Source organism: Protopterus annectens, chromosome 2.part1, assembly GCF_019279795.1.
Source record: "Protopterus annectens isolate FY-2018-M chromosome 2.part1, PAN1.0, whole genome shotgun sequence".
NCBI classification, from domain to species: domain Eukaryota; kingdom Metazoa; phylum Chordata; order Ceratodontiformes; family Protopteridae; genus Protopterus; species Protopterus annectens.
In genome coordinates this window covers 1,489,272,326-1,489,288,392 of record NC_056729.1, presented here as the reverse complement: position 1 = coordinate 1,489,288,392, position 16,067 = coordinate 1,489,272,326, and the positions used below count along the sequence as shown (strand labels likewise).

The 16,067-nt window shown below is 38.1% G+C and overlaps 1 protein-coding gene across 1 annotated transcript in view; it reads right to left on the bottom strand.

The window, feature by feature from the left end:
- CEP104 (centrosomal protein 104) overlaps positions 1–16,067 on the bottom strand; it is a 2,320,447-nt gene that overhangs the window by 234,356 nt on the left and 2,070,024 nt on the right. Inside the window, 1 exon segment of the mRNA XM_044062948.1 lies at positions 4,769–4,836. Within this exon segment, the coding sequence (XP_043918883.1) occupies positions 4,769–4,836 (68 nt within the window).

Genomic DNA, 16,067 nt, shown 5'->3' with positions numbered 1-16,067 from the left:
ACACCTCATCACAAAAGGTTTCTCATCCAGGAAAAAAGAGATCATTGTTCCCCTCTACTCATCACTCAATAGACCATTATAGAGTACAACACCCCTTTTGGTATGTATCTCACAAGACATCTACAACAACTGGAAAGGCCACAGAAATACCTCACAAAAAGGATTACCAGCCTCAAACAGATGCCCTAAGCAGACTGTCTCAAAATACTCCAGCTTTACTCTGTCGTATATCGCCTACTCAGAGGCGACCTCTGCCTAACATACAAAGCTATGTCAAACCCAGAGCTGTTGGACATGCTCCACGTAAAGAAATCCCAATCCCTCCGAGCTACACGCTCTATGGACCTAAACCTTGTCACCACAATAAATAGAACATGCTGGAGGGATAGATTCCTGTCCCAGAGACATCCCATATGCTGGAACAAACTACCTATCTATATCAAACAAAGCTCGTCATTAGCACTCTTTAAGAAAAATCTTGATGATTGGATGGGAGATAGGAAATTCACCCCAGGGATCACTTCTGTGGCTCTGCTTGACAGGGGCACAGGAAAATAATTTTCTTGGGTGGCAAAAGCCAGGGTACCATTTGGCTAAGCTTCTATAGGCCCTAGGGCCAATAGCCTAGTATCTACCTATGAACCTATAAGCTCATACACTGAGAAAGAATGAAAAGGACAACAGATGTTGTGGGATATATTTGGCATGGATGGTTAGGATTACAAATGCCCCATTGGTCATTAGCCTAGTATACACCTATGAACCTATAATTCAAAAAAATATATATATTTTCCCTATGAGAAGAACAGCAGTTTTGGGTGGAAACACTAAACTATATATTACCCAATGACTGAATGAATGTAGTCATTGGGTAACAGAATTCCAGTTTAATGTCCTTACACCATCAAAAGCTGATGTTTCAAGACAAATTTTACTGTGAATATTGTGACTTCCCCACTCTGGGCCAGTAATCAAGGAGTATGAATCCTCACCACTGACACTGGAGAGGGCCATTCACTTAGAACAAAAATAGATACAGTATTTCCAGATGCAGCTGTCTGCATCAGCACAATTTCCCTTAAGAGCACAGAACAGGGAACACTCTTAGTCCGGGGTCTGGATTTCTCAATCTGTCTCCCTCCAGGTCCCCAGTAAGACTCCCCATTGGCACAGCTATAGTGCTGAGACCTTGGCCGAGTGTCCAAGCCAAGTTCTCCAATACCCTCTCTGTGAAACCGGTGGTTAGTGTCCCTGCTCCAAACAGCTGACATACACTCTTTGAGATTTCATTTTCACAGACCCACACACACACACACACACACACACACACACACACACACACACACACACACACATATGCACGTGCACACACACACAAAAACATACACACACACACACACACACACACACACACACACACCTGGGAAAGGTTGGCACAGATTTATTGGGTATGACCCCTTCTGCTTAGACTATAAGGAAGTGACACTGCCACCACACACTCAAAAGCCAGCTACTCTAAAGCTCTTGCAGGGGTGATCAAGAACAGATAAGGTTGACATAAACCCATATTAACATTTGGGATTGTTAATAAAACCAACAGGGAGCCAGATAACAGTCCTAGATTTCCCCTACCTATTCCTTGGATATTTATGGTATCAGGCAAATTGTTAAAATAAACTGCAGTACTATCCAAGGAAATCAAGATTTGAGTAATGAATTTGCAATTATTCCCCAATTGTATTATAAGACACATTCTATTAAAGAATCTTTTGAGTTTGACCTAAAGTTCAAAAAAGCTAACCAGGGTGGTATTGTAGGTATGTTTAGTTGTGGTCATTGACTTGTTGCAAACAAATCTAGTTTATAAAGAATATTTATTAAATGTTATAGATTTTAAAAATCCTAGTAAAAGGGTTTTATAATTGCACAACAAGAAATGTGGTCAACCTAGGGGGTGTGCACTGGTTGCGGTGCATACTATGTAGAAAAGACTACTAGACACTTGAGGGATTGCATAAAAGAACACTGTCAAGCCATTAGGAACCGGGATGAGAAAAATGCACTGGCTAAACACAGTTCATACTGTTCCAATGTTTCTGATTTTAAATTCTTAGTATTAGAGACTGTAGATAATTTTATTGGTAATGTTAATTCACTACTTGAAGTGAAAGAACTTAGGTGGCAAGTTTAATTAAAAGCTGACATACTTCCTGGCCTCAATGAGAACTGGGGCAGGTAGGAAGTTACATATTTTAGATTTTATAACTTATTGCTTGCATGAAGGTATATTAACTGACTTGTATTTTGCAACATACTTTTTGATGAAGTTCTGTGATTAAAAGTTAAGAACGAGAGTGCTCAGCTACGTTGTTCATGCTTTTTCTTCAGTAGTTCACAGTGTAATTTTGTTATTTAGTTTTTTTTTTTTATTAACTCTGTTTGGACAGTTGTGTTTTTCTACACACACACACACACATATATATATATATATAGATACATATACAAATATATATATATATATATATATATATAAATATATATATATATATATATATATATATACATATACATATATATATATATATATATATATATACATATATATGTATACATATATACATATATATATATATATATATATATACACACACACACACACACACACACACACATATATATATATATATATATATATATATATATATATATATATATATACACATATATATCTATATATATATCTAGGACCCTGGTAATTATCGCCCCATAAGCTTAACAAGTCTAGTCTGCAAAGCTATGGAGAGGATCATAATGGAGCTCATAAACAAAGATATAGGGACTTGCAGACATTGGACCCGACCCAGTTTGGCTTTGTCAAGGGCAGATCATGCCTTTGAACTTGGTACTTCTTGAAACAGTCACCAAGGCCATTGATGAGGAAAGGCAGTCCATACAGACTACGTTGACCTTGCAAAGGCTTTCGACACAATACACCACTCGGGTATTGTAGAAAAACTTACCAGCTTAAATGTAAAGCCATATGTCACAAGATGGGTTGCAAACTGGCTTAAGGACAGTACCCACAGGGTTAGAGTTGCTGGCGCTATGTCAGACTCCAAGCCGGTCACAAGTGGTGTCCCACAGGGCTCGGTCCTTGACCCCTATTGTTCGGCATCTACTTCTCAGAAGTACAGGCCAACATGGGAGGACTTTGGCTGACAAAGTTTGCTGACGACTGCAAACTGGGCGCCATAGTGGAAAGTGCATCGGACACGGATATCCTTCAGAAGGGACTCACAGAAACAGATAGCTGATGCCAGAGCCATGGCCTGAAGTTAAACGCCAAAAAATGTATAGTCATACCCTTTGGGAAAAACAAAGTAACCCCAAGCTACCATATAGGTGGCAATCCACTAAGCACAGAAGAGGTTATCAGGGACCTGGGGACCCAGGTTGACAGTGGCCTTTCTTTTGACACTCACGTTGCTAAAGTGGTTAGAAAGACCTTCTACATTGCCCACCTGATCATGAAGGGATTCACATCCAGATCTAGTGAGGTCATTGTTCCCCTGTACTCTTCACTTATCAGACCAATGATCGAGTACAATGCCCCATTCGGGATGTATCTCACCCGACATCTGCAGGTGGAGAGACCCCAAAGTTCCTCACCAAAAGGATAAAGGGACTCCAAAATCTGTCATATGCTGCCAGATTGAAGAAACTCCAGCTCTATTCAGTTGCATACCATCTGCTCAGAGGTGACATGTGCCTAACATACAAGGCCATGTCCAACCCGGAATTAATGGACATGCTCCACCTCAAAAAATCCAAATCCACCAAAACCACTAGAGCAAGCAACTTAAACCTTAGCACGGATATAAATAGGACGTGCTGGAGTGATAGATTTATCACTCAGAGACTCCCTATGCTGTGGAATAAAATCCCAGTCCATGTGAGGCACAGCACCTCGCTGGCTCTGTTCAAGAGAAATCTTGACCTGTGGATGGGAGATCGTAGGTTTATCCCGGAAATCATCTCTGTGTCACTGCTGGACAGAGGCACAACAAACTAATGGGCACAGTATTTTTTCATATAAGGGGTGGCGTAAGCCACAAAAATTTGGGCTAGGCTTATACCTTAGGGCAGATAGCCTAGTATAAACCTATGAACCTATGAACCTATATATATATACACATACACACACACACATATACAGATCACGTGCCCTCCTGCTAAAACCGTTCAGGTAATTTTTTTTTTAACTTTTTTATTTGATGTTCGAACTTTCAAAAGTTCGATCATATGGTCTCGACCATAAGAAAGTTGATCTTTTGAAAGTCTGATCATCTGAAGTAGACCCCCACACACACAAACACACACACACACACACACACACACACACACACACACACATGCACATACACACACACCACAACACAACACACCACTCACATTAAACTATGTGTTTCTACATTTTGTAGCATTAGTACAACATATTCACAGATTAAAATAAGTTTCCAGAATCAAAGTAGCAATCAAACTTTTTTAATACAGCCATTAGGAATAAGTATTTTTTTTAAATCAAGGGTAAAAATAATCCACACACTTAACATGATGATATACTAGCTGCAATAAAAGCACAGTTGAAGAGAATAAATGATGGAAGATGCAATGCCTGCTATATCATTTGTTTTCAGCTGTATACTGCTATTAGTGTTTATGCATTTACATTTATTGGAATGAGACAACTTAAATTATTTCATCTTACCTCCTCTCCAGGTGAGAAGTTTTCATGACACAGAGGACACCGATTTGCTACCTTTTCTGGTTTTGCAGCTAGAACCAAGAAATTAATTAGTTTACTGAAAATGATTTTTATCAGAAGAGCTTGAAGCTATTTCTGAGTGATGAAACTATTTTGTAGTATATCATTCAGTATTTCAGCCACATTTCTACATTACAAAATAAAGACCACAAAATAGATAGTAACCATGATAAAGTGTATCAAAAGACTTGTCGAGAGAATTGTGAAAGAAGCAGTTGATATCTCTTAATGCTGGAAAATTGATAGCTGGCTTAAAATTGTGAAGCAAGTCACTGGCTTACGATACCAGGTATCAGAGAGTTTTCTGGGTGCATATATTAAAATTACTGGCTAAAAAGTTAATCCTGCCACTTTGGAGAGACTCTGAGGCTACACATCCTAATATCTCATTAGCCAAAGTCTAATTAAGTTCCAAATGGGCGATGGGTGGATGGAAAGCAAGCAAATGCCCAAACATTGCAAAAAAGGATGGCATCATGATATGCTGTGAGACTCATCCTAATGCAAATTTTAGATACCCAACCAAATTTTGTGTTGCATTGAATATTAACTGAACTGGAAGTTTTGACTCTGTTTTTTTGAAACTGCCCGCCCCTCTTGTAAATTTGTGTTTTTATACTCCTTCTGGGCCCATCTCATTTGCTCACTCAACTGAGTGCAGTGAGATCATATTCTGATTTCAGGCACTCCTACTGTGTACAAAGAGAGCATCTGGGAAAGAACAAAAAAAAATTCAAGCTTGTTTCCTGCCTTTCCTGTAAGTGGTCTAGACTGTTTGTAGGCTTCTGAGCCCCCAAGCCTTTCTGTGTTGGAAGGAAGCCTTCTAGCTTTATTTTTTTATTTATTTATTTTACATTTGTTGACCGGGCTAGTCTAACTGGATACATGTCCATTTTTAGTAGAGGCCCGGGGAGAAATGCTCCGAGGAAGCACAAAAATATAATCACATATACAAAGATTAATTTCATGTTAAAGACTAGGAATAATCTCAGAGTTCCAGGGAGATAATTAATTTTGTTTCTTAGAACTAGCCAGTTTTCTAGTTTCAGCACTCAAATCTGTTTCTTTGAACTCTGCACTTGTTAAGAACTCATTGCAAGCACTAACTAAGTTGCAAATGACTACAGCACTCAACTTTCCTCACTTGTCTAGAGAAAAGCAGTTTTTAGTACTTAATAAATAAGCACCTGTCCAGGCATGTCTAAGGGTCAGCTCCTGGTGATTTCTCTTGTCTACCTGATGAATCTGAGCATCATGGGGCAATGCAGCAATTGCTTCATATACACAGACAACCCTCTCCTCCTACCATCCAACACTACAACCTGTGAGAGATGTACTTTTATAACCAAACTGGAAGCAACGCTCTCTTCACCCAAGACAGTCAAGAGGAGAAGGTAAACACGTGCACCACACCACACTTATCACATAGTCCCTCAAAACCTACACCACCAAAACACACACCTACATTCGTGGAGGCTCTCAATAAAAACTTGCCCAAGCATCAGGGACCTCCAAAGCAGAAACGCAAGTAAACTCCACCCCCCAACACAAACCAAATGATACATAGCCCACAAACTCAGTGTGCCACTCAACCACAGCCCATAAGGCATAACAACATACCCAACACTCTAGTCATAGGTGAATCTATAGTCAGGCACACTGATGTTCCACTCACCAGGGTAAACAAGGAGAAAGTTACTGTCAGCTGCTTGTCAGGTGCCAGGATCCACCACATAATGCATGCACTCAGATCACTCCACAACAAGTACAAATATGGCACTGTCATTGTCCATGTTGGTGTGAATGACCCGAGACGTACCTCCATGAAAAGAGACATGGAGGAGCTCTCCGGTCTTGTAGCCCAGGCAGGTATGACCCTAGCCCTGAGTAGCATGCTGCCATCACCCAGAATTATACTACAGTACAAGGACAAAATGATTGACTTCAACAATTGGCTTAGCTTCTGTTGTCATTCTAAGGGGATCCAGTATTTGTCTGCCTGGGACAACATGATCGACAGACCACGATGCTTTGCCAGAGGTGGCCTGCAGCTGTCACCCTTGGGATTCCGGATACTGGCAAGGGCTCTTGCCACCTCTATAGTGCCTTTTTTAGCCAAGGTTCAAATGACAAACTCACCACCGTAACCGGTACAAGCAAGTAAAATCTGAGGGTAATGCTACTCAATGCTAGAAGTCTAAACCTCAAAATGCACTCCCTCGAGGCACTCCTTAAAATGGAGAACATCAACATCTGTGCAGTGACAGAGACCTGGTTCAAAGCTCCAGAGAGCACCCCTGCATTACCAGGCTATAATTCATACTACACCTTTTTGCCACCTAACCCGGAACGAAGCCCTAAAGGTGGGGGCGTGTCCATATTCATTAAGGATATCCACATCCCAGGCTAGTTGCACAGCATAATGCATCCGAGATTATCCAAGTGCAAGTAACTCTGGGCAAGACTGCAATCCAAATTGTAGCTTGCTACAGACCCCCCACCATGCCCCAGGATTCCCACTTCTCATTTCTTGATGCACTGGAAAGTATTAGGGTACAACCCATCAACCTAATAATGGACGATTTCAACTACCCCACCATTAAAAAGGGAAAACCACTCATGTACCAACTCTTTTCCTCAACATTTTCTGGAATTCATAAATTCCAACGCCTTGGATCAACTTATTCACACCCCCACCAGGAGCAGCAATATCCTAGACCTGGTCATTACCAACATGGGCAACCGGTGTTCCACACCAGAGGTCAATTCTTTGTTGGTCAGATCCGACCACAAGCTAATCATCCTAGACATCTGTAACCTGCCCCCACCCCCAATTAGGGAAACCACCGTAAAAACTTCTCCAAAGCCAACTTTGCACTTCTTAAGACAGAAGTGGAAAACTTCATGACACCCATGCAGACGGACAATAGAGATATGACTGCTGAATCCAACACAAATGCACTTTATAAGCACTTACATGAGTGCATGGATCCCTAACAGAACCAAGATGCCATCCTCCAAAAAAAGGAAGCCAGTCTGGTGGTCCTCTGCCATAAACAAACACTACAACAGAAGAAAGAAACTATTGCAAAAAAGAGTAAAATCCCATGACTGGAGGAACTCCCTGGTCAACCTCAGTAAGAAGCTGAGATCCCTCATAAAATCATCCAAAGCTAGTTAAGAAAACAAAATTGCCACTGACTCCAAAGACAACCACAAAGCATTCTATAGCTATGTCAAGAATCTCACTGGCAACACTCAGATCTGCTCTGAGTTACAGCACAACGGCACTAAATATAGAGAACCAACTGATATTGCCAACAGGAAAATAAAGTAGATTTATTAGCTCTCTTGATGAAACAGACAAAAAAGTTTGTTCTCTCTCTAGCGCCTCGGCCACAGTAAGCCTTCAAGGAGTAAACCTTCACAATTGTAAAATTGTTCTTGATTTAGTTCAATTTTGCCTAGAAAATAATTATTTTTGTTTTAATGATATGATTTTTCATCAGATACAAGGGACAGCTATGGGTGCCCCATTCGCACCAATGTATGCTAATGTATTTATGGGCTTGGTTGAACAAGAATGTATCTATAAAAATGAATTTGTACAGAAATATGTTAAAATATATTATAGATACATAGATGATTTGATTTTTCTGTGTGATGATGGATTCAACAATATAAACCAATTTGTAAAAGAAATTCAACAAAATAGGTTTAATATTTCTTTTGAAGGATTACAATGTGGACATAACAGTGAATTTTTTGGATATTAGGTTAATAGGACAAAGTGGCCATCCAATAATTACTAGTATACATAGGAAGTTTGGTATGCCACATGATTTTTTGAAGGCTACCAGTTGTCATCCTACCCAAACTATCCAGTCTTTGCCATATGGAGAGTTTTTAAGGATTTCGCGTTTATGTAATGATGACAATATATTTCTACAGGAAATCCAAATAACAAAAGAAATGTTTTTGAGAAGAGAATATGATGCTAGACTGCTTGAATTGGATATTCAGAAAGTAGTAGAATTAAGATATAATTCACAGAATATTGGTTATACTAGTTATGATAATAAATATCATACCAAAAATAAAAACAAAATAAATAATTTGGATAAAAATATGTTCTTAGTGTCTACTTATAATTTTTTTAGTAGTGATATTAAAAAATGCATTTTGCACTTTTGGGAATTTTTGAAAAATTTTGAGGAACTTAGTAATTTAATGGAGAAAAAATTAATTTTTTCATATAAAAGAGGTAGAAGCTTAAGAGACATGGTAGTACATACAAAATTTTTAAAACCAGAGTGTAAAATGTATTATGAAATTTCTGATTTAGGAACGTTTCCATGTGGAAACTGTAGTATTTGTAGATATATAAAAAAAGTTTTCACAAGTATTAATAATGTTAGGTTTACTCCAGATGGTATATATAATTGTAAGACACAAAAAGTAATTTATGCTATAAAATGTGGGTGCAATAAGTTTTATATTGGTCAAACAAAAAGGATGTTCAAAGTAAGATTACTTGAACATTTAAGGAATCAAAAAGCAGAAAGCCCATTAGCTTTACATTTTGGTGAATATCACAATGGCTTAAGTGATAGTTTGCAGGCTACTATTTTACAACAAGTAGCTGATACTGAAGCAAATGGCCATATGGTTGAAAAGTCACTATTGAGTAAAGAAACTATTTTTATTTTAAAATATGGCACTTTGTTGAAGAATGGATTGAATATAGAGTGCTGCTGGAAAAGTGTGATTTGATTAATTGTATAATTGTATAATTAATTTTAATTGTTTTAATTGTTTTAATTGATGTAAGTATATAAAGTGTTTTACAATTGTGAAGGTTTACTCCTTGAAGGCTTACTGTGGCCGAGGCGCTAGAGAGAGAACAAACTTTTTTGTCTGTTTCATCAAGAGAGCTAATAAATCTACTTTATTTTACTGGTCTTGTGGTTTTCGTTCATCTACCTTTCATCTGTTGCTATTTGATATTGCCAACATCCTGGCAGGTTCAGTGCTAACTTTACCGCCCCCTCTCATCCCCTAGAGGGTCCATCTCTATACCGGAAGAATGCAAAGTTCCTATAATCATGGCTACACAGGTAAAAAAAAACATTCTCCAAAGCCAAGAACACAGCATCCATGGGACCTGACAATATCCCAGGCTGCGATCTACATGAACTACAAAATGAACTGGCACCCTACCTAAGTACCATCTTCAATCATAGCCTCATCTCAGGCTTTGTGCCCAGTGAATGGCACACCATGACGGTTATCCCACTCCACAAAGGGGGAGCCATGACAGACCCCGGGAACTACCACCACATTAGCCTGATGAGCCTGGTCTGCAAGGCCATGGAACGTATCTTCATGGAACTCATAAACAAAGACATTGGTAATCTCCAAACTCTGGACTCTACCCAGTCCGGGTTTGTAAAAGGCAGACCATGTCTCCTAAACCTGATTGACTTCTTTGAAGCCGTCATCAAAGCTGTAGATGAGGGTAAGGTGGTTCACACAGCTTATCTAGATCTCACCAAGGCTTTTGACACTATCCCCCACTCTGGAATTATAGATTAGCTCACTAAATTAGCTCACTAAACTCACGGACAAAACCCACACTGTGAAAGTAGCAGACTCCAAATCCGACTTCAGACCAGTGACAAGTGGAGTACCACAGGGTTCAGTCCTGGGTCCTCTCATGTTTGGTATCTACTTCTCTGATGTACAGGTTAACACAGAAGGTCTTTGGCTAACAAAGTTTGCAGATGACTGCAAACTAGGAGCCATAATCGAAACTCCTAACAATGTGGACATCCTACAAAAGGGCCTCACTGAGACAGATGCCTGGTGTCAAAGCCATGGCCTCAAGCTCAATGCCAAAAAGTGCACTGTCATCCCCTTTGCTAAAAAGTCTGTACCCATGAACTACCACATAAGTGGTAGTCTACTTAATGCCAAAAGTGTGATAAGAGACCTTGGGGCACAGGTGGATAGTAATCTCTCCTTTGATAATCACATCGCCACAGTGGTCAGGAAATCCTTCAACATAGCTCACCTCATCACAAAAGGTTTCTCATCCAGAAAAACAAGAGGTCACTGTTCCCCTCTACTCATCACTCATTAGACCCATTATAGAGTACAACGCCCCTTTTGGTATGTACCTCACAAGACATCTACAACAACTGGAAAGGCCACAGAAATACCTCACAAAGAGGATTACTGGCCTCAAACAGATGCCCTACACAGACCGTCTCAAAAAACTCCAGCTTTACTCAGTCGCATATCGCCTACTCAGAGGTGATCTCTGCCTAACATACAAAGCTATGTCAAACCCAGAGCTATTGGACATGCTCCACTTAAAGAAATCCCAATCCCTCAGAGCTGCACGCTCTAGGGACCTAAATCTTGTCACCACAATAAACAGAACATGCTGGAGAGATAGATTCCTGTCCCAGAGACTTCCCATACTCTGGAACAGACTACCTATCTATGTCAAACAGAGCTCCTCATTAACACTCTTCAAGAAAAATCTTGATGATTGGATGGGAAATAGGAAATTCACCCCATGGATTACTTCTGTGGCTCTGCTCGACAGGGGCACAGGAAAATAATTTTCTTGGGTGGCGAAAGCCAGGGTACCTTTTTGGCTAGGATTATATAGGCCCTAGGGCTAATAGCCTAATACCTACCTATGAACCAAAGTTATTTTACTACAAACAGCTATTTCAACACATATTTGTTATTCAGTCATTACCTGAATACTATAATAATTTCTAAATTGCCCTTGCTGCTTTTGTTTTGTTCATTTCCCAAGTTGAATTTGAAAAAAGTTAATCTGGATCAATGTTCTACCTTGATTAACAATTCAAAATAAAATATTATAAAATAAAATAAAAAGTGGAGTTGGTTAAAGCATCCCATATCCTAGTCTTGCACATACGACAGCTGCCTACCCCACAGAAGAACAATGGAACACCCAAATGCTGCATACATAGTGGATACCTGACAAGGCAAAGAACAGGTAAAATCTTCCTAGAAGAAGAACTGCCACATGAAGGGAAAACATGTGACCACAGTGGCTGGGAATGAGCACAAAGAGATGAAACAGTGTGGCTGCAGACTTAAATTCATTAAGGGGATACTGGTATTAGAGAAACAGAAATAAAACAAACAAACAATGGTTACACTTCTCTACATGTTCACATTTGTATATATTATGTTAGCTACACACATACACACAGAGCAAGTAAGTAGACTGATCCATGCAAGGATCTTTTTCAACTGTAACATGGACCAAAGGGAAAAACAGAATCATGCACACATTTAACATTTTCAGTTGTGCAGTAAATACATTTGAAAACTAAGCAAGGTAGACTGGTATCTATTAATTACACGAAACAATATCTGAGCATGTACAACATTACAAGCATGGCTATGATTCTTAACACATTAATACACAAGACGTTTAAATGAAACAAAGCACTTCACATTTAACAATAAAAGGGGTTCCAATATATTCAATAAACTGCAGCATTCTAACAAAGCATTTTACAAATAACAAAATAAACCTGGATTCTGCATACCTGCAAGACCGAGTTATTCTAATTGCATCAAAGCATCCAATATTTAATCACATAAACAAGGTCACCCTATATCCAATAAACTAGAGATGTTAAGAAATATCAAGGTAACCCAACAAACAAGACGTAAAGAGAATACCAAAGTGAGTAAACGAAGAGTATAACAAGGTACAAAAGCAGTCATAATGGCAAAGTTTGCTAAAGTCTCAACGTTAAACTTTACATTCTGTGGTGGTCAGCAAAGTGGCTTACCAAGAGGTTAAAAAAAACAGAAGGAAAGATTGCTGCAACTTCCTTACCAAATAAAAAGAAATTCAAAGGAACACCCTGGCATAAAACAAGGAACTGCACAGAGTGCTACATGTTTCATAGATATGCAGTTTAATAAAATCTGTTATGATCAGATTAAAGAACTTAGGTGAAAACCCACAGATATAGGTTGCATGACTGAATTTCTTCCTCAATTTTTTTAAATAACACAAAGTTCAGTGAACTGTTCAAACCACAAGAGTGACATGAATCAAGTTCTAGTTGCTAACAGTATTTAATATATTCTAAAAAGCATCCCTGTTGCCTTCCCTGACATTTATACTGGCAAAATCAAGTACAATAAGTAAACACTTTTTTAAAAACAACACAATAAGTAAAAGGCCTGCATAATCTGTGTAAAACATTTTTGGTATAAACAGCATACTTGTGCTTATAAATTTTATCTTTCAAAATTTGGCTATTTTTTTCCTATAAAAAGGAATCAAATAAAGAGTATATAGCAATATACACTACATAATCAGAATTAAAACAAAAATAAAGAACTATAGGTTGCTGTATTACTGGTGTAGTAAACATTAGGACCTTTCTAAATAAATCTGCACAAAATGCAAATCATAATATTTTAAGTACCTGGCTTACTCTTACTAGTGATGGTATAGTTTTCCCCCATTACTTTCAAATATATTGTTTAAATTATGACTCCTTTTGAAAATGAATGTGAGGATCAACACATTTATGCACTTCATTACTCTTAGAATTTCCCAGTTATCCCTGATGGCATTTTTACTGCCCAACTATCATTACTACAGGTGAGACACATGACTGTATTCCAGTTACTGTCAGTCCCACATGGGTGATGGGGAAGCATCAGAGGAAATATTGTGTTGTAATAACATGCTCTTCAGATTACCACTGACGAAAACCACTCTGTCAAACAAAGGACCTACCTTTCTTTATAATCACCTTCACCCTATTAATTTGCTTTGTAACATGTCATTTTATTTTGGTTCCTGAGGTGCATAATGTCAAAATGCAGCAAATAATTATTTGGAGTGTTTTGTAATAAATACGAAGCTCAAGTCTTCGTCTTTCTCATACACCAGTGTCCATGAAAAGAATAGCTTTCTGTGTTCCTTGTATTGGTGAACCCCAAATACTCACTATCTAGATCCATACCAATGAGAAAATGGTCCAGTTCATTCTTAGAACCCACATACAAAAGGGCATCAATAAACCTCACATAAAGCTTCATTTTCTGAAAACCAGCTTTTTAATAAAGATATTCTTTTTTCCCTAGTAGGCCATACATAGATTTACTAATGAGGTCACAATTAATATATATATATATATATATATATATATATATATATATATATATATATACACACACACACACACATATATATATATATATATATATATATATATATATATATGTATAGTAAAATAATAGAGAAAAATATCATCAGTCGTAAGAGTAACAAAGGCACTTAAAATGGTATGACTACTTCATGTAGATTAATTTATGAAGATACTGAAGGTTACTGTGCCAATATTACAACTTATAGTTCTCCATTTTTTTATTGTAAGTCTGTTTATGTGACATACGTTGTTATGTGCTATTTATGTAATTTCTTCTATATAAGATAAACTAACCAAAAGCTGAAGGATGGAATTTATGAGCACCAGTATGCCATTAACACCAAAACTGTTGTGTTTCAGATGCATTATGAAAGCATTCTATTCAATGTGTTGATATAAAAAAGTGTTTGCTTTTTCTGCTTGATTTTTCCCCTATATAATGTTGGAGGAGGTAACAGGGATGATTTTTTTTAGAATATTCAAATATGAATGGCAATTGAAATTTGATGAGTACAATCTTGTCCTGCTTCATAAAACAAACGGCCAAATAAACACTGGTACCAAAAACCTAAACCATTATTATAAGACTGATAGCACTTGGTGGGGAAACATTTCTTATTCAGTGCAGTCTCTACTTCTTAAACAGAATCCCACTGCACATCAAAGAAAGTATCTTCCAAACTGCCTTCAAACCAAACTATGATTAATCAGGTGTATATCAAAAGTTCGAACGCTGATATGTTCGAATGCCAAAATCTCGAACTTGGAAGTTCGAAGTCTGAAAATTACGAAGCTGCGGAACATCAAATTCTTTCCCAGGGAAAGAATTTGATGGGCCATTTCCGCGGCTTTGCTATTTCCTCCACTGTGGTGCGATCTCGGAGTTGGCAAATTTAAGTAGGTGGGTGTGGGGGGCACAGCCCCCTCATTGGGTGGTGTTGGTGGTGAAGCCCCCCACATTAGATATAGTTTGTAGTGTTTGGGTGTTTCACGTTTTGTACTGGAACAGCGTTTTTTTTTCCCCTGGGAAAAAATCGCTGTTCTCAGTCTTCAGAGTATTCAGCTTTCGTGGTTTTGGGTTCGATGTTATCACATTCGAAATTCTGACACTTCAATTATGTGATATAGACCCGATTAATCAATAAGCAAATGCAAATTCATGCCTGGTATTAATGACGGTGATCATCTGTCCAAAGGAACTAGTCTATCATTACCACTACATGCGTGACGTGGTTAATCTTCTTGATAGCTTTCCAGCTATAAGGTATTTATCTATGAGCCTATATCCTGTCTGCCAGGGAGGAGATGTTTAGATGTTTTTTTTTTAATGAGAAAACATCATCTGTATTCACAGTTAAATGCAAGTCTGGAAGGCCAGAAGATTCAGAGATATAAATACAGAGAAAAGGAGTGGGGAAAGAAACAGATCCCTAAAAAATACTGGAGTTCATATTTTCAGTGTCAGAATGACTGATACCAACTTAACTTCAGAGTTTAATTCAATATACAGGTATAAGAAAAACTAGCAAAACCACATAAGGACAGAGACTTCTGCCATACACAAAGAAAACACAGGTAAAACAGCCAATGTGCATTCCTTTAACAAATTTTTCAAAGAGAAAACAAGCAGCAATCATGATACAGCCACTGTTTGAAGTCATGTTGCCTTTTTGTCAAGAAACTTTCTGTTAAAGAAATCCTGGAACTGACAATAAACATTGTTTTCAACTACTCTACCCAGAGAGGATAGGGTAAAGTCAGGCCTAAAGTGGGATGGCTAGACAGGAGTAACAATGGTAATTTCCAAAGAGCAGATATTGAGGAGTAAAGAAATAACAGACTGAACATATTGGCAAGAACTTCTGATATGATGGAATTTTTGGAAAGTGTAGTGGATCCCTTCTGTTGAATGAGTTTGGAAGAGCAAGCATGAATTGATGGATCTAAAAGAGGGTAAAATCAAAATTATTTCATTAAGGTCTTCAAGGACATGGCATTTATTTTCTTTGCTG